This window comes from Pholis gunnellus, assembly GCF_910591455.1.
Source record: "Pholis gunnellus genome assembly, chromosome: 16".
NCBI lineage: Eukaryota > Metazoa > Chordata > Actinopteri > Perciformes > Pholidae > Pholis > Pholis gunnellus.
The window spans coordinates 20,696,690-20,723,290 of record NC_136543.1 but is presented as its reverse complement, the minus strand read 5'-3'; the positions used below and the strand labels follow the sequence as shown (position 1 = coordinate 20,723,290).

General features: G+C 46.6%; 2 protein-coding genes across 2 annotated transcripts in view; both read left to right on the top strand.

The window, feature by feature from the left end:
- The window catches only part of carmil1 (capping protein regulator and myosin 1 linker 1), a 23,510-nt gene extending 9,942 nt beyond the window's left edge, over positions 1 to 13,568 (top strand). The window contains 34 exon segments of the mRNA XM_079176143.1: positions 194 to 315; positions 424 to 521; positions 616 to 686; positions 1,109 to 1,182; positions 1,375 to 1,450; positions 1,647 to 1,735; positions 1,945 to 2,039; positions 2,398 to 2,484; positions 2,572 to 2,675; positions 2,797 to 2,874; positions 3,016 to 3,092; positions 3,353 to 3,457; positions 4,048 to 4,165; positions 4,168 to 4,288; positions 4,382 to 4,481; positions 4,586 to 4,640; positions 4,756 to 4,928; positions 5,590 to 5,658; positions 5,753 to 5,846; positions 5,978 to 6,076; positions 6,208 to 6,336; positions 7,182 to 7,301; positions 7,388 to 7,563; positions 7,699 to 7,786; positions 7,930 to 8,094; positions 8,221 to 8,287; positions 8,633 to 8,892; positions 9,116 to 9,231; positions 9,477 to 9,963; positions 10,330 to 10,372; positions 10,481 to 10,651; positions 10,800 to 10,925; positions 11,900 to 12,058; positions 12,291 to 13,568. Of these exon segments, the coding sequence (XP_079032269.1) occupies positions 194 to 315; positions 424 to 521; positions 616 to 686; positions 1,109 to 1,182; positions 1,375 to 1,450; positions 1,647 to 1,735; positions 1,945 to 2,039; positions 2,398 to 2,484; positions 2,572 to 2,675; positions 2,797 to 2,874; positions 3,016 to 3,092; positions 3,353 to 3,457; positions 4,048 to 4,165; positions 4,168 to 4,288; positions 4,382 to 4,481; positions 4,586 to 4,640; positions 4,756 to 4,928; positions 5,590 to 5,658; positions 5,753 to 5,846; positions 5,978 to 6,076; positions 6,208 to 6,336; positions 7,182 to 7,301; positions 7,388 to 7,563; positions 7,699 to 7,786; positions 7,930 to 8,094; positions 8,221 to 8,287; positions 8,633 to 8,892; positions 9,116 to 9,231; positions 9,477 to 9,963; positions 10,330 to 10,372; positions 10,481 to 10,651; positions 10,800 to 10,925; positions 11,900 to 12,058; positions 12,291 to 12,415 (4,137 nt within the window). The 3' untranslated portion in view covers positions 12,416 to 13,568.
- A 257-nt stretch (positions 13,569 to 13,825) lies between these two features.
- LOC306708618 (secretagogin-like) lies at positions 13,826 to 18,059 on the top strand (the record flags this gene model as incomplete). Its single annotated transcript, XM_079176484.1, has 11 exons — positions 13,826 to 13,895; positions 14,281 to 14,351; positions 14,736 to 14,831; positions 15,031 to 15,120; positions 15,883 to 15,939; positions 16,235 to 16,312; positions 16,388 to 16,443; positions 16,576 to 16,621; positions 16,748 to 16,807; positions 17,761 to 17,829; positions 17,934 to 18,059. 11 exons carry the CDS (start codon positions 13,826 to 13,828, stop codon positions 18,057 to 18,059), a joined length of 819 nt encoding a protein of 272 aa, XP_079032610.1.
- Between the last annotated feature and the right edge of the window lie 8,542 nt (positions 18,060 to 26,601).

The window sequence follows — 26,601 nt, the reverse complement described above, 5'->3', positions numbered from 1 at the left end:
ATTTATGACAAACAAACACACCTGAAACCGCAGCTTAAAAGTTACACAAACACACACACACACAGCAAAATCACTGATGTCTTTCAACACTGATGATGTTTCAGCATAAAGGTGTGTGTGTGTGTGTGTGTGTCTGTGTGTGTGTGTGTGTGTGTGTGTGTGTGTGTGTGTGTGTGTGTGTCGCCCTCTGCAGCTGGTGTTGGAGTACGAGCGCGGTCCGTGGAGCCTCCGGCTCGGCTCGGTGGAGGAAGTGGACGAGGTGATCGCTCACATCGGCAGCTGTCTGCAGCGGATCTGCCCGGCCAGCTCACCTGTGTAGGAGGAACATTAAACAATAAAACGTGTTTAAAGATACTCAACGAGTGAAAGAAAGTTACTTTCTGATTTCCTTAATCCCTCCTCCTCTTCCTCTCTGTAAGGAAGGAAGGTGATGAAGAAGCTGAGTCTGAAGCCTCCAGAGAGGACGGCGTCGCTGCAGGCCGTCTGGGACGAGCAGAGCTCAGCTGATCTGGGACCGTGCGGTAAATCAGCCTTAAAGATGTAAAAACAAACGTATCCAGTCACACGTTTGAAGTGTATTTAAGTGCTGAACGTTGTCGTGTCGACTCTTTGCAGGCGGGTTTTCTCATCAGTACTGGTGTGTGTGTGATTACCTGGGTCTGCCCTACAGAGAGGAGGTCCAATGGGTCGGTGCTCCACGCTGTCTTCATCCACTTTCTTCTGTTTATGTTTCACTTGTTCTGGTTCTTATTCTTCTCCTTTTTTCTGCTACTACTACTTCTTTATCTTCTAAGTTTATATTGTTTTTATTCCGCTTGATGTTTCTGCCCATGTGTGAGCTTCTGATGCTTCCTCGTGAGACGTTTTCTTTATTTTGTCCTCCTTTATTCCTCTGCTTCTTTTCTCTTCTGCCTCTTCTGCTCCTTTTGTTTCCTTCTGCTTCTGTTTCTTTGTTGTTTCTCATCTTTTCTTCCGTACCTCGTCTCCGTCTGTGTTTCCATCGTTTTTCTTTTCTGCTGCTGTTGAAGTCATTCGTAATGTCCCTGAACACACCGCCGTGAAGCTATTTCCTCTCATCTCTCTGTGTTGTCGTCTTCCCCTCCTGCAGGACGTGGACACCATCTATCTCACTCAGGACACCAGAGAGCTCAACCTGCAGGACTTCATTCACCTGGAGAACAGGTACGTTCACTGCTCGGCGTTCCTGTGACTTTGGCCTCGCTGTAGGTGAGCTGATGAGAAGGAATTCTACCCTCCGGCCTGTTAAACATGTGGGATTTGTGTTTTATTGTCTTATCACTTAATCATTCTTAGTATCGCTCCGTGGCAGCTACATCCGGAGGGTTTCATTTCTGGTTTTTTTCTTCCCTGCAGGGATCTGGTGGCGATCATCGCCGCTCTGGAGTACAACCAGTGGTTCACTAAACTCTCCACCAAAGACTACAAACTGGTAACATTGTTACAAACAACTGTGCACCTAGAATGTGACAGTGGAAACCGTTTGATATGCACAGAACGGACATGAAGAATGATCAATTATGACCTCCAGTTAGTCAAAAACAACTCTCCCTGAGATCAAATGGAATTCAAGGCCTGTGTGTGTGTGTGTTGTGTGTTGTGTGTGTGTGTGTGTGTGTGTGTTGCAGTCGACTGATATTTGTGACCAGATCTTGAGAGTGGTGTCTCGGTCCGGCTGGCTGGAGGAGCTGGTGCTGGACAACACTGGACTTAAAAGGTCAGAGGTCAACTGATCGGTGCACGGTTCCACCTTTTGATTATTTCTGTCGGCCTGATTCCGAGCACTCAAATACCAGCAAATAAACCGTCCATTCAGGATATCAAATGTGTGTTTGTTTTCTTATTGATTGTGCGTTTATGAAGTTTGACAACATCACACTGCGTGTTCACGTGATTGTGTTGTTTTTGTTTCTTTCTCTTCTTCAGTGATTTTGCTCAGAAACTGGCCAGCGCTCTGTCGTACAACCCGGCCTCCACGCTGCACACACTCAACCTGAGCAACAACTCACTGGAGGACAAAGGTTAACACGTGTGCACACACACGCACACACACACACACACGCTGTTTTTATTGTGTAGGTAATGATATGACCCATTAGAATGGTTATAATACTGGGTTGGGTCGATGTTATGAGGCGGCAGGCTGTGCATTTGTCAGGCTCCACCCACTTCACCCATAACGTCTAGTAGGGGGCGGAGCCTGTGGGAGTTAGAACTAAGGCTCCATCTGTGCTATTAGAACTAGGGTTACAATGATGTAACCGCCTTTACTGTGAAGGCTCACAGAGGGCTCATAGATGATGTCTTGCGCCCTCTGGTGGCCATGTTAGAGCCCGTCAGCTCTATAAAGTCTAATAACTTGTGTGTTACTTTCTGCAGGCGTTTCTGCTCTGAGTGCTCAACTCGCCAAACTTCCCATGGGCCTAAAGCACCTGAACCTCTCCAGGACCTCCATGTCTCCTAAAGGTGAGCACACAGATACGGTAATACGTCATTATTGTCCTGATTTATTGTTTCAGGAGACTACAAGTATGTTTTCTCATGTCTTTGCAGGTGTGAACAGCCTCTGTCAGGCCCTCGGCGCCAACCCGTCGGTCGCCACCGCTCTCGCGCACCTCGACCTGTCGGGAAACTCGCTCAGGGGCGACGACCTGCAGGTTCGCCTCCACCTCTGTCACACCCACCTTCAAGACAAACTCCCGACCCCAGTTTATTTAAGCTTTTTAGAAAACATCGGACAGAATCAGTAGATTTCTAATGTGTTGTTTTTCTGCACAGAACCTGCACAGCTTCCTGAGTCATCCAAACTGCCTGGAGACCTTGGACCTGTCCAACAGCGACTGCTCTCTGGAGCAGGTAACAGCAGCTCGCACATACACATACAAGCAATTATACACACTTTCAACACATAATACCGTGTTTATATTCCTCACAACAGTGGTCTACACATTCTGAAAGAGGTTGAGCAGAAGTTCAGTTGTGTGTTGTTTCTGTTAGGTGTGTGCGTCTCTGCTCAGAGGATCTTTGAAGCATCTCTCCGTCCTCAACATGTCGAAGTCTGTCTTCTCTCACAGGTCAGATATTAAACTCACATAGTCAACTCATTACCATCATGCAATATTACAGATGTATTGCTGACGACATTATCTCTGACTTTGGACCGGTAGATGGACTGGATTGGCAGATTATTTCTCCCAACGTTCAACAAATGCCACTTTGTATATATAGTTTAAATGTACATTTAACAGTATGAGATGTTCTTTTCTTATTGTGAATGTATTACTGCACTCCACAGTGTCGTTTTTTTAACACGTCTCTCCTCACATCCACACAGGAAGAGCAAAGAAATCTCTCCGTCCTTTAAGCAGTTCTTCAGCAGCGCTCAGGCTCTGAGCTCGGTCAGCCTGTCGGGGACCAGGCTGCCTCTGGAGGCTCTCAAGTGAGAAAATACCACTGAAACCTGTAAATTAGTAACTAAATATTTATAGCATTCAGTTAAAATGTTTCAGAGAGAGAGAGAGAGAGAGAGAGAGAGCTTCTTCGAGGAGTTGCCATTTTGCACACATGGAAAAGTCCATAAAAAAAGCAAGAAAACGTTATTTCTCGACCAAAGTGAAGAGAAATGATAAGAATGCAGCTGCCGTCTGCAGCGTTCTCCCTCAATACTGGACCAGCACTCAAAGATACCAAAGTTGCCCTTAAAGCTTAAAGAACTGATACCATTTACTGCTTTTAAATCAAAATTGAAAGCAATAGAGGCAGGTTCCCAAAAATGTAAATGTTTTTTAAATTAACTCTCTTAACTTTTACTTTCTTTTAACTTGTCTTGTTCTGTGTTTTCTGTCTGTAACTATGTGTCTCTGATGCTGCTGCCTGTCTTGGCCAGGTCTCCCTTGAAAAAGAGATTTTTAATCTCAATGGGACTCTCCTGGTTAAATAAAGGTTAAAAAAAAAAAAAAAGCGATGTCATTGCTCTGTGCTGAGCTGTTGTCAAACCGTCTGATGAGTCACTGGTCTTTCTGTCTGCAGAGCCTTGTTGTTGGGACTCGGCTGCAACCCGAGCCTCAGTGACGTGTCTCTGGATCTCAGCTGCTGCGAGGTGAAAGCTGACGTGAACACTCAGCACTCTTTGTTTGAATTCAGCATGTAGTTTTATTATTGAGATCTTGGCTTCTCTTTTGCTCTCAGCTGCGTTCAGGAGGCTCCCAGATCCTGGAGGGTTGTGTGGCGGAGATTCCCAACATCTCCAGTCTGGACATTTCTGACAACAGTGAGGAACATTTTTTTTTTTAGATTTGGAACATTTTACGATGGCCGCTGTATTGACTGTGTGATGGTGGCCCTCTGGTCTGTTTCCCCTCAGGTCTGGACATGGATCTGACCACCCTGCTGGTCTGGCTGGCCAAGAACCGCTCCATCAGACACCTGTCGCTGGGCAAAAACTTCAACAACATCAAGTCCAAGTGGGTGACACACACACAGCATTCCAGCACTTCCTAAAACATTACATTCCTGGATTGTTTTCATTGAATTTCTCACTGCATTGGTTTTGCCACTTTTCCCCCAGAAATGTGTCTCAGATTCTGGACAACCTGGTTCACATGATTCAAGAGGAGGATTCAGTGAGTTCTTTGTGTCTTCCTTCTGTTCCCCTAGCTGCCCGTCACTTAAGCCTTTATTTCATACTGAAGCTTTAGATAAAATCATCCAATAAACAACCTGTCGTTTCCCGTGCAGCCGCTGATCTCGCTGTCCCTGGCTGATTCCAAGCTGAAGACCGACCTGTCCATCGTCCTCAACGCCCTGGGCAGCAACACCTCTCTGACCAAGCTGGACATCAGTGGAAACTCCATGGGAGACATGGGGGCCAAGATGCTGGCCAAAGCCCTGCAGATCAACACCAAACTCAGGTGAGCAACGAAAGAATCGTCCTCCAAACAACAGTTATGTTTGGGAGATTTTAAATGCAGAAGAGCCTTAAAGCTGCATTCTCTCTAATGTCCACCAGGGGGCGACTCCTCTGGTTGTATAGAAGTCTATGAGAAAATGACTCTACTTCTCTCTTGATTTATTACCTCAGTAAACATTGTAAACATGAGTTTATGGTCTCAATCTCTAGTTTCAAGTCTTCTTCAATACAGCATGATGTTCATTTAGTGAATGATGGTCCATTTAGAGTCAAACAGACCATAAAGCAGGGGATGCTTTAGGGGCGGGGCTACACAGTGATTGACAGGTCACTTTGGTCGCCTAAATAAGATTCATTCAGCGTTCGGTTGTTCTTAGCTCCGCCCTCTCGAGTCACTTCCGGTTGTGAAAAAACCAAGATGGCGACGGCCAAAATGCCAAAACCCTGCAACTGATTTTAAGAAATGGAAGTAAGAATGCTTAGCTTCATATATCCACGAAACATCAACGTGACATCCTGACTGCAACAAGCAATCTCTCTGCAGGTCAGCGATGATCTAAAACATATTGACCTACTATTTACTTTTTAAAAGGTTCTTTCAGATCACATGACAAGGAGGCACTTTTAAAAAAGCTTTTTAATCCAAATGTTTGTGTCTGCAGGACCATCATGTGGGACCGAAACAACATCAGCCCTCAGGGTCTCCAGGACGTCGCTGCTGCTTTGGAGAAGTAAGTATGAAGCAGTAAGTATGAACCCGTCCTCGCTCTGTTCTAGTGTGATGGAGTAAGTCATGCTCATGGACTGTTTGCTCTCCCCAATCAGGAACCACACCATCCGTTTCATGCCTATGCCCATCATGGATGCTGCTCAGGCGCTGAAGGCGAGCCCAGAGAAGACGGAGGAGGCCTTGCTAAAGGTTCGCTGCCCTGTTATTTGTACAGAGCACCGTGCAGCCGCCACTGCGTTGTGTTCAGACTCTTTAAATCGTATCTTGATGTCGCATGTTTGAGAGTTACATTTTTAGTTCGTTGTGTTGTTGTGATGCAGATGGAGCAGTACCTGCTGAGGAACCACGAGACGCGCAAATACCTCCAGGAGCAGGCGTACAGGCTGCAGCAGGGAATAGTCACCACCACCACGCAGCAGGCAGGCACACACACACACACACACACACACACACACACACACACACACACACACACACACACTAGATCAGCAGACCTTTGCATGAACATTTTGCTGTCCGTTGTCTGACCTCTAACCTCTCTGTGACGCAGATGATGGACATGATTTGTGTGAAGGTGCAGGACCACCTGAACTCTCTGAGGTTCACAGAGACCACCGCGGTCCAGGAGGACGTGAAGGTGGCTGAGAACTTCATGAAAGACGCCAGGAACTCCAAGAAAGTGAGAAGAGTCTCCAAACACTGAAATCACACCTTTTGGACAAGATATGTGTATAAAAATGTGTTCTTCCTTGACTCACGGTGCAGACGATCAGCTGCTTATCAGTGATCATTTAGAGCAATAAGCAGGCTAATCAAAGTTACTGTGAGGAACTTTGAACTGGTTATGAAACAGTCAACTTGATCCTGATGCCTTTTATAAGTGAACTAGACCATCAGTGTGAAAGCTCGTCATCGGGTCCAGTTTCCCGCCAAATCAGAAGAAACAATCTACGGCACCCAGCTTCACCGGAAACGCCTTCAACTCAGAGACCAGCAGAGACCGGTCCACCGTGGACAGACCCAGATCCGGCTTCACCTGCAGCCTTGGACCTGCAGTCGGAGCTCCGGAGGGAGGAGGAGAGCTCAGCTCCCGGCAGCAGCGTCTCCTCCTCCTCCTCTTTCTCCTCCTCCTCCAGGAGCAGAACTTCTCCTCTCTGGGAGCCGACACCGACACCATGCTGCTGGAGACCCAGGACGTATTGCTGGACCCACTGGAGGGAAGGGGGACACGGGAGAACCAGAACCAGGACTGAGAGGAGCAGACTGTCAGACCTGCTGCAGTAAAACGAGAGGCTTTCTAAAGAGAAACACGACCACTTTAGTCCACAGAGACCAACAGAACCAACACTAAATGAAAGTTCCTCACAGTAGCTTTGAGGCAGAACTTGAACAATAAATCTGCTTTTGCAGTTTTGGCTCAACAAGATATTCAACGTTTAGAGCTAAACATGGACCTCTACTGGTAACCAGTTAAGAACCTCTCGCTGTCTCCTCTCTCTCTCTCTCTGCCTCTTCTCCCTCCAGCTGCTCCCCAACCTGCACTACCTGAAGAGCGGCGGGTCGGGCGCGTGTGTCGGAGCCATTCAGGACAAACTGGAGTCGATGGCTGGAGAGGTCGCCCGGGTGATGGACGAACAGCTGCAGGTACTGAGCTGCTGTCGACACAGAAAGACGTCTTCTAAAGTTCAACGTGGAGTTTAATCTGTGCGACCTCCTCCTCCTCCCCCCAGACGATGCTGGTGTCCATGGTGGACGCTGCCGAGGGCCTGTGTCCTCACGTGATGAAGAGGAGCAGCCTTCGCCAGGAGCTGCTGAAGGCCGGAGCGACGAGGATGACCGTCCCTCGCAGCTTCATCACCACCACGCTGCTGGAGCAGTCCGGGGTCGACATCATCAACAAGATCAGGTCTGATCTGCTGTGTGTGTGTGTGTGTGTGTGTGTGATTTTACATGGTTAGCTTAGCTTTAGACAGGTAGCCCGTCGTTTGGACAGTTGTGTAACACGTCATGTTGGTGATTTTCTGTTTTGTTCTTTGAACAGTGAAGTGAAGCTGAGCATGGCGTCGTTTCTGTCCGATCGCATCGTGGATGAGATCCTGGAGTCTCTGTCCAGATCACAACATACTCTGGTTAGTGTCCTCTCCACCTGTCTGTCTGTCTGTCTGTCTGTCTGTCTGTCTGTCTGTCTGTCTGTCTGTCTGTCTGTCTGTCTGTCTGTCTGTCTGTCTGTCGTTTGCATTCACCCCCCCCTGCGTCCTCCGTCTGTCTCCAGGGCGACCATGTGATCAGGAAGAGTCACCCTCTGCTGCACCACGAGCCCCCGATGGAGACGGAGGTTCTGGATGAAACGGTTCTGCAGCCGGAGAAACACAACAACCAGGACCAGGAACAGGGCCGGGACCAGAAGGCTGGGCTGCAGGATTTGGACGGCTGCATTGTTAGAAAACACACAACAACACAAACTCTTTTACACCAGTCGCTGCGTATCAGCCTGTATATAAAACGGGTTCAGAATAGTCTGCATAGACACCTGTTTAGATAAAAACCTGTTTTTGCTCTTTAGATGACTCCTAAATCCAAGAGGAGGAGTATTCTGGTGAGGATGCTGCGACCCGTCTCCGTGGCGTTCGGTGAGTGACAGAAAATGACGTGAAGTTGCGACCTTGAGTAACTTTATGTAATTTAATAACTACAGACAGAATCCACACTGTTCCTGTCTTTAGAGTGCTGCAGGAACGAGTCCTAACATCTGGAAATGAGTCGGCATGTTTGCACAAACGGCTCGTCGATAGGTTTTGGTTTGTTTTTGGTTAGATGACTGAGAAAACAGATTTCATGTTTCCTGGTGTCTTTCTCAGGCTCACATTAGAGAAGACCCGCCTTCTTGACATTCAGCAACCAATCAGATTCTTTGCTGGATTCCAGTAAGCGCTAGTCAATATTAACTCAACCATTTCCTGCTGTTTGATCGACAGAGATGGAGTTTGACCTGGACAAGGCTCTGGAGGAGGTTCCTATCCATGTGGTGGACCCTCCTCTTCCTCTTCCTCCTCCTCCTGCACAGCCATTGGACAGAGTGTCATCCTACTATGGAGACCTCCCTCCTCCCCCGACCCCACCGGACACAAAGCCCGTCTGTTTGGGCGAGTTGCCGCCCGTGGAGCACAAGATGCTGGAGCATCACACCAAACTCCGACCGAAACCCAAGAAGAGGACGAAACCCAGCCGACCAGCTGTAGGTTTAATAAACCAATCACCGGTGACACCGACCTGTGTTCTGTTTGGTTTAGTTGTCTTTTCTCCAGTACTAGCTAACAGATTTGAGGAGTCTAGAATGAATTCTGTTGCCCTTTAGCCCAGGACGTCCAGTGATAAAGATGGTGCAGCTCAGATAACGTTACCGGCAGAGTAAATAGAGTTTAACTGAGCGTCGTCTCTCTGTCTCCACCTCTGCTCAGCGGAAGGCCGCCGGCGGCTCAACGTCGCAGGAGGCGGAGCAGAACAGCATCATGGGAAAGCTGGACGAGGGCCTGGAGGACTTCTTCTCCAAGAAAGTCATCAAACTCAGCTTCAAGTGAGAGTTAAGCTTCAAACTGAAACAATTGTGACGTAAAAAACCTAAAAACACAGATCGCTTCACGTCCTTTGATGACGATTTGTGTTAAAAACAACTCTGTAAAAAATCCGTTTGATTAAAAGTGAAGTTGTTAAAGTAACCAGATGCTTTCTCACAATATGAAAACGTGAGATTTTGTTGCTTTGTAAGGCTGAATAAAAGTATATTTCTTTCCAATAATTCAAACGTTGTGTCTTCTCTAGACTCCCCTCTGGGAGAGGTCCGTCCTCCAGCACGCAGGAAGCGGCCGATAAGAAACGGGAATCCAGAAAGAGCGGTTTCTTTAACCTCATCAAGTCCCGGACGTCCCGCTCGGAGAAGAGTCACGGAGCCGCCTCCATCGCTCCTCCACAGCCCGCCTCCTCCGCCTCCGCTTCACCCTCTCCCTCTGTCACCCCGGTGACCGAGGACACGACGCCAACGACCCCCTCTCCTCCCGCGAGGAACCCGGGCGCCGTGGCGGAGCCCCGTCAGGAACTCCCCTGGGCTCCGTCCTCGGACCGCGCGGATCCTGAAATGGAGACGTCTCAGACCGCCGCCGAACCTGCCGAGGAGAAGAACGCGGAGGACAAGGAGAACGCGGAGAAGAAGGAGAACCCCCACGTTCCCCGACATATCGGGGTCCCTGTGATGGGCTTGGACCTGCTGGCTGAGATGAAGGCCAGACAGGAGAGGATGGCTGAAAAGAAGGTGGGTGGAGCTCCTGGGTCAACACTTCTAAAGCACCTGATGCCATCGTTAAACCGATATCTTGGTACCAGAAAGCCTCAATACGAGCGTGAGAACATACAACATCTTGTAGTGTAGCCAGCTATAGTTGCTGTTTTTCCACGGCAACAGCTAGAAAGTGAGTACCGAGGACGGCTGAAACGTTCAGATCAACTTTAATGTTTTATACATGATACCTTGATGTGAAAGTTCACTTCTTGCTGTTATTAATGCATGAACATTGAGGCTGATATCCAACAATATCATCACCAACGACTTCTCTTGATAGTTGTGCACAAGACAATGAATAAACTTCCAACCTGAGTTAAAGCTCTCCTCTGTTTCCAGGCTGAGCTGTCATCCTTACAGGACAACGTGGACAACGATAAAGGTGAGTTTCATGTCACCTGTTGACCTATGTCGGGATTTCTATCCCTACTGAGAAGGTTAAATGTTGCAGTTTATATATATATGTCTTCCCTCCACCCCGTTGTCTCAGCAGACGCTGATGAGTCCAAACCAGAGCCGACTCCCAGGTCAAAACCACCCAGCGTCACCCCCAAACCGCCCCCGCCCCAGGCCGCCAAACCTCCGCTCGGGCCCCGGACTTCAGCGCCCCTCAGTCCTGCCAGTCCAACCGGCCCCAGGCCGGGCAGCGCCTACATCTTCGGTGGGCAATGATTTGGAGAAACAGGGGAAACAAAAGACGTATTATATACGAGCGGCTCACAGACAAGACAAGAACAGCTGTTTCAAAATACCTGTATTACCCCCAAGCAGGAACGTAATTCATTGTTTTATTGTGCTCCGTCTCTCAGATGAGTCCGCTGAGGCTCCAGCAGGCAGAGGACCACTTCCTGCTCCTCGCCTGAAGAGGGCGCCGTCGGATCAGGAGAGAGAGAGCACCAGCAGCAGCTCCGCAGCTCCGCTGTCTCCACTGGACGGTTGGTATCTCCTCATGAAGCCTCAGCAGCAGCGATGGTTACAGGAGTCTGGTCATATGTTAGTGAAGAGTTTACCAGACTTCTATTGAATTAACTTTCAGGTTATCTTTGATCTTTGCCGTTTTATTTGCATCATTTCAACGATTTTATATACAAATTAAGTAGCCAAATCAGGGTGAAGAGAGAGACAATGAATCAGCAGAGAATCTACGAGCACTGAAGGGATGAATACTGTCGGGAAGATGGCCGACAGACAGACGGCCTCGGTCGCTGGGATACTTTCCTTCTTCCTGATGAAGGTTGTATGACTCAGCGCTCCGTGTGAGCCGCCGCACAGCTGAGAGTAGAACACTCGATTTAACAGGTGACAGTTGGATTAATGAATGCTTTCAAGGCCACATACACGTGTGTGTGTGTGTGTGTGTGTGTGTGTGTGTGTGTGTGTGTGTGTGTGTGTGTGTGTGTGTGTGTGTGTGTGTGTGTGTGTGTGTGTGTGTGTGTGTGTGTGTGTGTGTGTGTGTGTGTGTGTGTGGTTTAACTCTCGACTTGTATAATTAACACTTTCAGAAAGTATTTTTCCCTAAAACAGACGTTCTTCTATGTAATTGTCGCGGAAAAGACGTTTTTTTTAAATCAAAGTGACGAGAAGAAACCGGTCCTTCACACACTTGAAGAGTGTTTATTACACACTTGAAGAGTGTTTATTACACACTTGAAGAGTGTTTATTACACACGTCACGCTAACAAACTGACAAGTTTTTTCGAGTGTTTAAACCTGCACCATGTCTTCATATGGAGTCACATAACAAAGCGTTACACAATGAAGTATGAACATTAGAATCAGACCACAAAATCAGTACAGATCAAGAGTGTGTTTCCACACTCATTCTGTGTGAAGTGTGTGATTTTGTCACTCCTTATAAGGTGCTAAATTTGATCTTTATATATATATATCGGTTCTTCTCTCCCTGCAGGTGAGTTCCCCGTGGACGGTGATGCGTTCGAGCCGCCCGGTTCTCCGGTCGAGCCGGGCGCCGGCGGCGGTCGGCAGTGGTCGTCTCTGAAGAGCTCGGCCGGTCCTCCCGCCGCGAGCGAGGACGAACGGGAGCGAGCCAAGTCCCTCCCCGCCTACGGTCCGACTAATCACCGTCCTGTCAATCTCATGAATCCTGTTTCCGTCTCTGCACGGTTTTCTAATTGCAGCACGAATCCCCCTTCAGAGCGTCGGCTCTGTTTACTGACTGCACTCACACATTGAATCACGCGTGAAGCGTTCGTTTTCCTTCTGTGGTAAAAACATCTTTCACTGTTTAGTTTCCCCTCGTTCTCTTTGCTCATCTATTCTCTCTCTCTCTCTCTCTTCAGCGAGGCCTCCGTCTCTCACAGACACAGATCTCAGTCCAGCTGAGGAGGAGATTCTTCCTCCGGCCGCTGATCTCAAGTCTGACAACAGATCAGAGGAGGAGTCCGACGACGCCCCTCCGGTCTGACAGCAGATGTTTACGCTCTCTGAATCCTCTCCACACCAAAGACGTCAATCACACAAAAGCAGTGATTCTTAACATTTTTACATTTCCCGGTGAGGCACGTGCAAGCGGAGTATTTAGTATTATCTGCGGAGTTTCCTGATCGTGGATCAGTCCCGGCCGTCCGGCTAAATAGACACCAAAGCGGCTCCATTAGCGTCTGTCAACAGCTCTAATAGGACCATAAAGAACAGAGCAGATGGCTTCTCTGCGGTGCAGAGACGATGTGCTGCTGCTTAGATACAAAGAGGCGAGTGAGTCCAGACTGAAGCCGTTGGGTCTGACTGCTCGTCTCTTCTGCAGGTGAACTGTTGCTGGTAATTCAGTGACTTCTACCAGCAGGTTTGCTGGAGACTCAAAAGACGTCTTTGTTTTATATCCTGCAATCATTCGCTCCTTATCTTGAAACGCAAAACAACTTTTGGCTTTCCCACCGGTCCATGAGGATCGTGAGACGTCGATATAATCTAGTAAACTATTTACAAAATCGAGACGCTCAATAACAAAGTATAAGTTTCAGTTCTACAGATATTTCTTACACTTTAAAAATCTATCGTTGAGATTTTTACAGCGTAAAGTCGGACGTAATGCTGCGTTCAGGTCACGTCAGAGTCTCCGGGATTAACAGCGTCTCCACAGAACGACTTGGTGCCTTTTAGTTCCTAGAGAGGAAACGAGAGACTGTGGACGCTGCTGCTGTCTCCTCAGCATAACTCAGCTCATCACGTACTGCTGCACTTACTGACGTATCGATGTAAATATGTACTAACGTGTGTTCATGGTTCTGTTTGTAAAATAAATGGGGTTTATATCGGAGTAAAATGCACAAACTCTGGGGTTTATATTGTATTACGAGCAGGAAATCAACAGCGTGCTGTTGAATCTGCACAGGTTCACGTTTAACATGAGATGGTGGTGGTTTTCTATTTTATTGGGAAATATTTTTGTCAGAATCCAAATGTTTCTTTTTTTTTTTCTTTTAAAGATTTGAAAGTAAAAAAGTGTTTTTATTGTTTATATGCCATCAAATGTACAAACCTGGAAATGTGACATCCAGCTGTCAGATATTTCTGTATTTGTATGTTTTTATTTGACCAATAAATGCACTTTTACTGTCCGGACTCTCTCTCTCTCTCTCTCTCTCCCCCTCCTCCCTCCCGCCCCTCCCTCCCTCTCTCCCTCCTTCATATACAAGCTGTTGAATCCCTCTTTAGTCTCATTTAGCTGATTTCAGCAGACGCCTGTAGGTGAAAACATCTTCTTTCCGTGGATAGCGGACCGTCTCGCTCTCGTCTCTGCGTCTTTAGAAGAAGCGTTTTTTTTTGTGTTAGTTTTGTTGTCACCAGCTCGACCTCTGGACTGGTCCTCAGCACCATGGACAGCGCCTTGGACAGCCTGGACGCTGCAGCTTTCTTACAGATCTGGCAACATTTCGACGTGGACGGTAAGAAGGGTTTTAATGGCTCGTACGTCGGTTTGTTCAGCGAGCTAAACTGAGTAAATAATGTGATTTATTGTGCCTGTAAGTGCAACGGAGGAGACGTTTAAACTGATGGCGTAATAATCGTGGTCAATTAGGACTCGTGTGTCATGACGGCTGTTTAAATGGTTTATACAGAACATCACAGCTGAGACAAGTCGCAACATTATCCGTCTCTGCAGAATACATCCAGATATTCTATACTTTAAAGAATCAACATGTCTTCAATAAAGAATGCATCCAAAGTTAAAGAACTGCAGGGATAAAAATCCCATTTGCAATAAAGAAGTACAGCCCAACCTGAGTTTGTGTTGTGAAATCCTAATTTGGCGCCTGGTTGTGTTTCTAGACAACGGTTACATTGAAGGAAAGGAGCTGGACGCCTTCTTTCAACACATGCTGGAAACATTTGGGATGAAGGTAAAGAGATCAAATCTGATCTGCTTTTTACCTTCTGGTTGATAAAATAAAATATAAAATAAACAGCTCGACTTTTCAGTTTCATGTCTATAGCCTCGTCTGATCGGTGAAACTTCTTTAAGTTTAACTTCATTAGAAATCAAACGGTGTGTAGCTCACATCTTTATCAGAGTACGTTGCTTTGTGTCAGTGTTTTATTTGATAAAACCACCAGGGGGCACCAAAGTCAGAGAATGTCAAAATATTCACACAGTGGCTTTAAAAAGAGTTTTTATTTGTATGTGTTTGCACCGTAGAAGTAAGTAACTACACTGATACCATATAAAAATGGTTACAAATGCATCAGTAAACTTGAAATCTCCATAAAGTCCATGTTGTTTTCAGAAGGATGAGATAACGGAGGACAAGATCAGAAGACTGAGAGGAAGATTCACGTCGGCTTACGACACCGCAGCTGACCGACGTCTGCAGATACGAGAGGTAGAAATCTCCTCTTGTCCTCCGAGCTGCTTCTGGGATGTAGAAGAGTCTAAACTTACAGTATTTACAGATCTGACCTGTGGTCAGAGTGAGATACTGAGGTGATGTTTCAGTTGTTGGTGGAGATCAATCTTGGTGCATTTAGTATCATGTAAAGAAAACTCCCGTTACAATGTTTGTTGTTGATCTTTTTCTCCAGCTGGCCACCGTGATGCTGCCAGAGGAGGAGAACTTCCTGCTTCTGTTTCGCAGAGAGACGCCGCTGGACAACAGCGTGGAGTTCATGAGGGTGAGGAGTCAAAGGACAGAAGCTGTGCAAAGCTATAGAAGACGTGATGTTTGTTCACTTTACAGATCTGTCACTTACCACTCTTGTATTAAAGCCCCAAAATAAACATTTGTATATCAGCTATTCTCTCCGTGTTACCTTCAAATCTTGAAGAAAATGTAGTTTTTCCTCTCACGCCTCCACGGCGAACGAAGGATCACAAAAAGGGGAAAAAAAGTCTTGATGAATTAAACGGGAGCCGTGTTAAACAACAGCAAAACGACATCAGAACATCAGTTTACAAACGTCCACTCATTTATCCTAAAACTTAACAAGTTAAAAGACTTGAACTGTCTTACTTTTCTCAGTTTTTTTAATTCTTTCACCGTAGAGACCAGAGAGAGAAACTAAACATTGTTCAAGATTTCAAAATAGTCATTTTGTGGGTGAAATATTCCTTTAATGTAATCATTAAGACAGCTGGATCATGACTCAGTCAAACAACTTCCAAAAACTGGTTTGATTTTCACGACATTTGCTGTGAATATTTTCGATTGCTAATGTTTTTGGTGACAAAACAAATATCATGATAACAGACAGACCGTTACATCACGTTTGACTTGAGCACCACCTTCAAACTACACCTTTAAGAGAACAGAAACGTAGAACACTGTCAGTGTAATCAGTTACATGCTGAAGGTTGTAACGTACATTGCCGTGTCTGGACTCAAACTTTATACGATATTTATTGCATTTGTAGTAATCGGTGTCTTGTCTGTGTAGATCTGGAGGAGCTATGACGCGGACAGCAGCGGCTACATCTCAGCGATTGAGCTCAAGGTAACTCTGGTGCTCGGGTTGATGAGATCACAGTGGATCTTTGTTGCCAAAACATAACTTAAGTTGCTCGCAGACACACTTTCCTTAAGTCTTCATTTCTGCAGACTTTGCCTGTAGGAATTACCCACAATTCATAGCATTGGGATGTTAAACACGAGGTGACCAGGTGAGGTAACGGCACATGGCCTCTAGACCTGAACATCTGAGCTTGTGGCTCTCACCTGATTGGCTAAAACCTCTGCGTGGTCCTAGTGTCCCCCCCTGTTCCACCTTTTTTCCCTTCTTGTCCCTTCAGGGCTTCCTGCAGGACCTCTTCCTTCAACACAGGAAGTCCATCACCCCTGAACAGCTGGAGCAGTACACTGACACCATGGTAACCAGATGTTCGTGCCGCTGACTTCTTCTTGTCATCGACAGAATAATTCTGTTTTTTTTTTTCTTCCTGTAGATGAAGATGTTTGACAGGGACAGGGACGGCAGACTGGACTTGAACGACGTGGCCAGGTACCGACGATCTCTCCATCAGATGTCATTTGAGTCATTCGTCTCTTAAATCTGCCACTTGACTCTTAAAATGAGGATAATTCTGTCTCTAAATAACAAGAATAAAATAACTTGTTTTCTCGTTTTCTGAAGAATCTTGGACCTGAAAGAAAACTTCCTGCTGAAGTTCAAGATGGACGTAAGTTTGAAGAGTTTCTTGAGACGTTTTTTTAATCATACTTTTAGTTGAACTAATAGATGCTCCTGGATATGTAACACTAGATTACACATGACTCATGACTCTCCTTGTTGTATTTGGTGTCAGGCCTGCAGTCGGGAGGACAGGAAGAGCGACTTTGAGAAGATATTTGCTCACTATGACGTTGTAAGTTTGCATTTAGATTTGTGTTTGATGTCTTTCTGACCATGTACAGTACATGTCCTGTAAAATAACGCTTGAATATTAGCTTCATGAATATGTGTTCATGTTGAATGCCGATTGGACAATATACATTTAAAATACTTCATCAACTAATCGATATCATCACGAAATCCTTCCAGTCGATTACTTAATTAAATAACGACAATTAATTTTTTGTGCTACAAGTTTCTAAAATTGTATGTTCGAATATGCAAATGAGGCATTGTCATATTAAATATGTGCTAATTTACATACATTGACATAAATGTGAACATTGAATAAAGTCAGGTTCAAAAGTCTTGTTTGATTTCGTTGACATATTAGAGTCAAAGGTTTTTACTGAGAGAACTTATGTCTCTTTGAATCATTCATAAATCAGAAAATACTGTCAACAGACATAAAACATCCCTTTTCTCCATGTTTTTATTAATAAATGTATAAATGAGTGTGTGAATAACATGTGAACTAACCCCTCTGTGTGAACCTTCAGCACATAGAGAGGAGTGAACGTGTAACGTTTGGTGTGTGTAAGAGCTGCTGAAGTGGAGATTTATCATCAGAGTCTGAGAACAAACTCATTGAGAGAAAACGTCCTTTAAAGAGACGTTTAGTTCATTACAGACATTTAGAGACTCTACAGGTGAAGAGTTAACACATGAACTCATAGAGATCACCATGAAGCTTCACCACTTCATCACTCACACTAAGAGGAGGAGTTACTGTGTTACAAGCTTTATGAAATGTTATGTTTAAATATGCAAATGAGGCTTTATCTAATAGTAACTTTTGCTGAATTTAGGAGAAATCTACAGATGTGAACAAACAAAGTGGTAAAATAAAAACACCTAAATGCGTATTTTGGATGGAATTTTGGTGTGTGTGTGTGTGTGTGTGTGTGTGTGTGTGTGTGTGTGTAGAGTCAGACGGGTGCGTTGGAGGGCCCTGAAGTGGATGGATTTGTAAAGGACATGATGGAGCTGGTGAAGGTAAAAAAAGGTTTTATCCATCACGATATCACTGCCGTGTCATTCATTTGACATCTTTACCCATCAGTTGACCTCTGACCTCTCTGTTGAACCCTGTCCTCCAGCCCAGCATCAGCGGCACAGACCTGGACAAGTTCAGGAAAGCCCTGATGGGTCACTGCGACATCAACGGAGACGGAAAGATCCAGAAGAACGAGCTGGCTCTCTGCCTGGGCCTCAAACTCAAATAAAAGACCCTCGCAGCATTCAAGCTCTTTATTTCCATCACGACTCACTTCATACCGCCTTTCTTTTCTTTCTCTTTTTAATTTGTATGTGCATCTTTTACTTTTCCCATCCTAATTTCTGGAAGTGTATCTCCTCCCTGACTGGCTCTGTTTGGTGTTTAAAAGCCAAAGTATTTACATATTTCATGCTCATTAAAAGCACAGTACATGTCCATCATTTATATATTTTTTGGAATAAAAAGTCAACATAATGTGCATTATATGTGGATTAATGCCACCATGATTTAAATATGGATTCCAAAAATAGCTAGTTGCTGTTTTCGTGATTGCATGACTTGCTTCTTTGTAATGTGTTAATATATGAAACAGTGTTTGCATGGCATTATTGTGAACCAGTTACATGAATGATTGTTAATAAAAAAGTATTAAATCTTTGTCAGATATGTTTTTCTTCTTTGAAACGATAACGAAAACTGCATTATTAAATCACTGCACGAATTTTTATTATGTGCTTTGGAAAAACAGAAGTTATGTGAAAAGTGGTTCTCAACTGGTCAGGCTGCGTGACCCCCCATCACTTAACGACACGACAGAACCGCGCTGCACAAAACACACGGAGGGTTTTTCCCTCTTTTGTCCATGCGTCCACTGGTTACCCCGTGTTTAACGTCACATTGCAATGATTTGTGGGTAATTCCTTTAGGCAAAGTCAGCATCCTATGCTGATTTATGGTAAGAGTTCATAAAGGGCTCAAAATGTCTGCGAGAGACTCAAACACTCGATGATTTGACAGCGGGACATCCCTAAACCCGAACGGACTTCGCGGGAGCGCGCCTCAAAGTCTGTGAGTCCATAAGGGGGGACATTGGGATTGGGCCCTTATGTACAGCAAGAACCCTGAACACATCACGCAACACGGGGACATCAGGTTCCTTTTAATACAGCTCACCAAAAGTACTTTATACTATCTGTATGAGGAGCAGCCTGGGAAGGTTTGTAATTTGTGTGAATTTACCTTTAAAGCAGATCTACAAACTGAACTGAAGAAATTGAGATTAGCTAAATTGCAAACACCTGCCCAGGTTGTGAGCGTGGACATCCCAGCCTGATTCCAATTACTTCATCAGCGTGAGACGTGATTGGTCGGCACCAACCCTTGAAAAGGGCCACTGTCTGTGCAGCAGTCAGAAAGTGGAAACACTCGAGTCTGTTGGTTTCCCTGTGAACAGCAACACATATTGCAGGCTGTTTAGCTTCAGATTGAGAACCAAAAATGTTTTGGGGATTTTGCGTGAGGTACGATTGCTCTTCTTTGTTTCAGCAGCTGTATAATTCTTCTATCATGTTTTGTTTTGTTTTGTTCACTTTATCATCTTTTTTCAGATTGCTTGTGATCTCACTGTTGGCTTTTGGGCAGCATGCAAATGGTAAGAATTCATGCTACAAGAGCTGCAGTTTCAATTTAGCAACTTCTTTACAGAACTGACCTTCTGAAATGTTGTTTTTCTTTCTAGCACTCAGCTACAGAAGTGGAGATTCCAGTGGCATTAAACCTCTCTTTGGTTATCCAGGGATCTTTACACCTGCTTTTGCATCTGAGAGTTCTGCACAGCCTGGAGGGTTTCTGCGTAGTTCTGGATCCAGTCACAGTGAAAGTGGGCAAGTAGATAGTTACAGTCCAGAGGGAAGTGCTTCTAATTACGTCCCTGGCTCACGGCTCATTAGGAAACCCACACAAAGCTTCCAGCAGCAGCTACCTCCAGCTAACCCCAATGCAAATGGTGTCTTCAGGAACAAAGCTGCAATGCGGGAATTTGTCTTGCCAAAGAGTGGAAAAGGACTTGATTCGGGTATTGCTTCAAGTTATGGAATTATTATGCTATCTGGTCCTCAGTCCCCGTCCAAGCCCCAGCAGACTAGTTACCCGTCCAAGCCCCAGCAGACTAGTTACCCGTCCAAGCCCCAGCAGGCTAGTTACCCGTCCAAGCCCCAGCAGGCTAGTTACCCGTCCAAGCCCCAGCCGGCTAGCTACCAGTCCAAGCCCCAGCCGGCTAGCTACCAGTCCAAGCCCCAGCCGGCTAGCTACCCGTCCAAGCCCCAGCCGGCTAGCTACCCGTCCAAGCCCCAGCCGGCTAGCTACCCGTCCAAGCCCCAGCCGGCTAGCTACCCGTCCAAGCCCCAGCGGGCTAGCTACCAGTCCAAGCCCCAGCGGGCTAGCTACCAGTCCAAGCCCCAGCGGGCTAGCTACCAGTCCAAGCCCCAGCGGGCTAGCTACCAGTCCAAGCCCCAGCGGGCTAGCTACCAGTCCAAGCCCCAGCGGGCTAGCTACCAGTCCAAGCCCCAGCGGGCTAGCTACCAGTCCAAGCCCCAGCCGGCTAGCTACCAGTCCAAGCCCCAGCCGGCTAGCTACCAGTCCAAGCCCCAGCCGGCTATTTACCAGCAGCCACCTCAAGCTAACTCTAATGCAAATGATGTCATCCAGACCGACGGTGCCATGTGGGGTTTTGTCTTACCCAAGAATAGAAGGTTTCAGTCGGGTGTTTCTTCAAGTAGTGGAATTATGCAATCTGGTCCTCTGTCCCTGTCCAAGCCTCAGCCGGCGGTGTTTCAAAGCAAAGCTGAAATGTGGCGTTTTCCTCATCTTAGAAGTTCTTCTGGTCCTAATGTGCAGCCTGCCAACTCGATTGTTCAGCCAAGAAGTTCAAGACCAATTCCCATGGCATCCCCGGACCATCCCAGGTGGCAGCAGCCACTGGTGCGTGTTTAAAACGGACACCAGTGACCTTGAGTATCTCCACTGTAAGTTTGTTGAAATTTATACATGTTCTTGACCACATGAAATATTCAATGCTACAAATTATGTTTTACATGGGGGTGAAGAGAATTCCAATGCAAATGTATTTCTAGATTAATCTATTGCAAACTTGCTAAATTATATTTCTGTTCTCAGGTTCCCGACCGCAGTCTGTCCTGCCATCAACCTTTTATGAAATTCAATAAAGTACTTGGAACTTCACTGTCTGTCATGAACGTCATTTTAAATTTGCAAAAGTACCGTTGTGTGTCAATGCTTTATATCTCACTGGAATGGTACTAGAATGTCTAATTTCATCAGATGTTTCATATTTTCTAGGTCTTTGTGAAATTGTAGATCAGTTGAAGTAACATACTAGTTCATCATTGCTTCTATATTTCTGTTGTGAAACTCATGTCTACACTATGGCGTTTTAGAACACTCATTTTCCTGACATTTGGGAAAGTTTTACTTTTCATCACCCCTGATAAGTTATTCACTGTGTAGAGCAGTGGTCCCCAAACTACGGCCCGCCTCCACATTTGGTCCGGCCCCCTGAACAATACCAGAGACTCATTATGATTTTTTTTTTCGGTCTGCACAATTAATCGAATTTTAATCGCGATCACGATTTTGGCTGCCACGATTAAATGAGCATGATCGTCTGCGATATTAACGTTTAAAATACGTGCTCTGCTACATATCAAATCAAACGCTTCCTGAATCAGCCAACCACCAGGGGGCGAACGAGATGAGAGCTGTCATGCGTGCACCCTGTAGAAGAGCCGAGAGACGGGAGCTTGAAGGACGAGTACTTGTGCTTAATTTATTTACACGCCATCATGTCTGTCACTACATGGTCGCGCGTTTTCAATTCCCCCGCTCTCTGTATCGCGCACGGCGGTGTTCCACCCCGATCTGCGCGATGCAACAGTCTCTCACCTGCGAGTAGCACGCACGTAGCGCCCCCCCCCCCCCCCCCCCCCCACCATAATCGGGCCCTAGGTCAAACGATATGTTCAGTGATGTGGCCCTCACAGAAAAAAGTTTGGGGACCCCTGGTGTAGAGTAAGACGGGTGCTGTGGATGGATTTGTAAAGAATATGATGGAAGCTGGTGAAGGTAAAAGGTTTTATCTCTGCCATTACATACTTGACTTTTGTATATACAGAGCAGATGCAGGGTTTTAACAATTAGATATCGGTTATAGTAATTTTACATCACCTCTTTCAACACTGTCAGTTCAGGAAAGCCCTAATGGGTCACTGCAACTTAAACGGCGATGGAAAGACCCAGAAGCATGAGCTTCATACTGCCTTTCCCCTTCTAACTTCTATGCATCTTTTACTATTTCCATTCCTTCTCTCATCCTAATTTCTGGAAGTGCATCTCCTCCCTTACTGGCTCTGTTCGGTGTTTACATATTTCATGCTCAATAAAAGCACAGTACATGTCTGTATAAAAATTAAACTTGTTCATTATATGTGCATTAATGCCACCATGATTTAAGTATAGCTTCCAAACAGCTAGTTGCTGTTTTCATGATTGCGTGACTTGCTTCTTTGTTGTATGAAACTGTTTGCATGGCATTATTGTGAAACCAGTTACATGAACGATTGATAAAGTATTACATCTTTGTCGGCTACCTTTTTCCTCTGACAAGATAATTTTGCAAAAAAAACCTGCATTAAATCACTGCATGTTTCTTTTCATAGTATCCTTAAATCAATTGCAGCCCACGGAGGAGATAAATCTAGGTTCATATGCTCTGGAAAATCAGCAGAAGCAGGACACTAATATCAAAGGGGCAAAAGAACCTCCAAGCCGACAGTGGGGCCCTCATCAGTTCTGATGATTATAGCCACCGCGTCTCGGAAAGAGGCAGTACCACCACATTCAACAGACAGATCAGTAAGAAATACTGCCCCTACTGCGACAAGAGTAAACATTCACTTCATTATGCCAATCTTCAGATTCTCAAACCCACCCAGAAGCACACTTGGATGAAGGAAAACAACCACTGCTGGCGCTGTGGACAAGGCCATCGAGCTGCGGAATATAACCTAAAGATGCGTTGCAAGACCCGTGGCAACAGACACCTCCTTGCACAACACATCAATAAGCGGGCTACTGATGGCAGAGAGGAAGCACAAGGAAAGTCAGAGCGCCGTAAAGCCCCCTTAACAGCCTAACAGAAGAGGTCCTATACATCGAGCGGCCGCATAGCGGTATAGCCATGTCGTTCTTTACAATGCTTGGGTTAAATGGTTTTCCTTTGTTTATTCTTGCTATATATATATATATATATATTTATATATTTATATTACAAAGGTATTTCTGTACACCCTGTCAAGCCAAACTCAGCAGTAAAGTGTTCTATCTGGAACTACCGGACTATTTGTGATTTGACCAGTCACTTCAGTGGTGGGTGGTGATTTCTGGAGCTTAAGTTGTGAGAGAAGCCACTGTCAACCAACCTCTTTCTTTTACACTTGCATATTTGTTTTTAAGTAAACGTCCAGTGTCACCTGTCAACGTCAGTAAGAAAACACTACATTTTATGCCGTACTCGCTGCAGCTGTGTCTAAATTACAAACTAATATGGATATAATGTACAGCAACATCCCTAAACACATTTGTCTTTTCTCAACAACATGACGGACATCAGGTTGATTTGAATACAGCTTCATTGTGTTTAGATAAAGAGCTTAATAGCAGAGCAACACGCTTCTTCTTTTCTCTAGTTTCTAGTTCTGTTTTAACTTGTTGTGTTTGAGTTGATGCAGACATCTCAGAGGTGGAAATCTGACAACCTCAACAAATAAAACCAAAAGCACTTGAACTTCTGTCTGTATGAGGACATTTGTCTCGCAGCCTGGGAAGGTTTTTAATTTTAGTAAATTTACCTTTAAAGCAGATCTAGAAACTGAACTGAAAAAATTTAGATTGGCTAAATTGCAAACACCTGCCCAGGTTGTGAGCGTGGACATCCCAGCCTGATTCAAATTACTTCATCAGCGTGAGACGTGATTGGTCGGCACCAACCCTTAAAAAGGGCCACTGTCTGTGCAGCAGTCAGAAAGCTGAAACACGTGAGTCTGTTGGTGTCCCTGTGAACAGCAACACATATTGCAGGCTGTTTAGCTTCAGATTGAGAACCAAAAATGTTTTGGGGATTTTGCGTGAGGTACGATTGCTCTTCTTTGTTTCAGCAGCTGTATGATTCTTCTATCCTGTTTTGTTTTGTTCACTTTATCATCTTTTTTTCAGAGTGCTTGTGATCTCACTGGTGGCTTTTGGACAGCATGCAAATGGTAAGAATTCATGCTACAAGAGCTGCAGTTTCAATTTAGCAACTTCTTTACAGAACTGACCTTCTGAAATGTTGTTTTTCTTTCTAGCACTCAGCTACAGAAGTAGCTTTGGTTATCCAGGGAACTATGAACCTGCTTTTACATCCACTTATCAGAGGTCTGCACAGCCTGGAGGGTTTCTGGGTAGTTCTGGATCCAGTGAAAGTGGGCACGTAGATAGTTACAGTCTAGAGGGAAGTGCTTCTAGTTACGTCCCTGGCTCGCAGATCATTAGGAAACCCATTCAAGACTCCAAGCAGCCACATCCAGCTAACTCAAATTCTGCATTGTGGGATTTTCCAATGAATGGAGAAAGATTTGAGTCGGGAATTGCTTCAAGTAGAGGAATTATTATGAAGCAGTCCGAGCCCCAGCAGACTAGTTACCAGGTGCCGTCTCCTCAAACTGACTCTAATGCAAATGATGCCTTTCAGACCAAAGCTGGTATGTGGGATTTTCTCTTACCCCATAATGGAAAAAGACTTGAGTCGGGTGTTCCTTCAAGTAGTGGAGTTATTATGCAATCTGGTCCTCAGTCGCCGCCCAAGCCCCAGCAGGCCAGTTACCAGCTGCCGCCCAAGCCCCAGCAGGCTAGTTACCAGCTTCCGTCCAAGCCCCAGCAGGCTAGTTACCAGCTGCCGCCCAAGCCCCAGCCGGCTAGTTACCAGCTTCCGTCCAAGCCCCAGCCGGCTAGTTACCAGCTGCCGCCCAAGCCCCAGCAGGCTAGTTACCAGCTGCCGCACAAGCCCCAGCAGGCTAGTTACCAGCTGCCGCCCCAGCCGGCCAGTTACCAGCTGCCGTCCAAGCCCCAGCCGTCCAGTTACCAGCTGCCGCCCAAGCCCCAGCCGGCCAGTTACCAGCTTCCGTCCAAGCCCCAGCCGGCCAGTTACCAGCTTCCGTCCAAGCCCCAGCCGGCCAGTTACCAGCTTCCGTCCAAGCCCCAGCCGGCCAGTTACCAGCTTCCGTCCAAGCCCCAGCCGGCCAGTTACCAGCTTCCGTCCAAGCCCCAGCCGGCCAGTTACCAGCTACCGTCCAAGCCCCAGCCGGCCAGTTACCAGCTGCCGCCCAAGCCCCAGCCGGCCAGTTACCAGCTGCCGCCCAAGCCCCAGCCGGCCAGTTACCAGCTTCCGTCCAAGCCCCAGCCGGCCAGTTACCAGCTTCCGTCCAAGCCCCAGCCGGCCAGTTACCAGCTTCCGTCCAAGCCCCAGCCGGCCAGTTACCAGCTGCCGCCCAAGCCCCAGCCGGCCAGTTACCAGCTGCCGCCCAAGCCCCAGCTGGCCAGTTACCAGCTGCCGCCCAAGCCCCAGCCGGCCAGTTACCAGCTGCCGCCCAAGCCCCAGCCGGCCAGTTACCAGCTGCCGCCCAAGCCCCAGCAGGCCAGTTACCAGCTGCCGCCCCAGCCGGCCAGTTACCAGCTGCCGTCCAAGCCCCAGCAGGCCAGTTACCAGCTGCCGGCCAGTTACCAGCTGCCGTCCAAGCCCCAGCAGGCCAGTTACCAGCTGCCGCCCCAGCCGGCCAGTTACCAGCTTCCGTCCAAGCCCCAGCCGGCCAGTTACCAGCTTCCGTCCAAGCCCCAGCCGGCCAGTTACCAGCTTCCGTCCAAGCCCCAGCCGGCCAGTTACCAGCTGCCGTCCAAGCCCCAGCAGGCCAGTTACCAGCTGCTGCCCCAGCCGGCCAGTTACCAGCTGCCGTCCAAGCCCCAGCAGGCCAGTTACCAGCTGCCGCCCCAGCCGGCCAGTTACCAGCTGCCGTCCAAGCCCCAGCCGGCCAGTTACGACCTGCCGTCCAAGCCCCAGCCGGCCAGTTACCAGTCCCCGTCCAAGCCCCGGCAGGCCTGTTTCCAACAGCCACCTCAAGCTAACCCCAATGTAAATGGTGTCTTCCCTCAGAATGGAAAAAGATTTGATTCAGGTATTCCTTCAAATAGTGGCATTATCATGAAATCTGGTCCCCAGTCCCCGTCCAAGCCTCAGCCTCAGCCGGAGGTGTTTCAAAGCAAAGCTGGAATGTGGGAGTTTCCTCATCTTAGAAGTTTTTCTGGTCCTAATGTGCAGCCTGCCAACTCGATTGTTCATCCAAGAAGTTCAAGACCATTTCCCATGGCATCCCCAGACCATCCCAGGTGGCAGCAGCCACTGGTGCGTGTTTAAAATGGACACCAGTGCCCTTGAGTAGCTCTACTGTAAGTTTGTTGAACTTTATACATGTTTTTGACCACATGAAATATTTAATGCTACAAATTATGTTTTACATAGGGGTTAAGAAAATTCCAATGCAAATGTCTTTCTAGTTGAGATGAATCTATTGCAAATTTGCTAAATGATATTTCTGTTCTCAGGTTCCTGACCGCAGTCTGTCCTGGCATCAACTTTTTATGAAATTCAATAAAGTACTTGG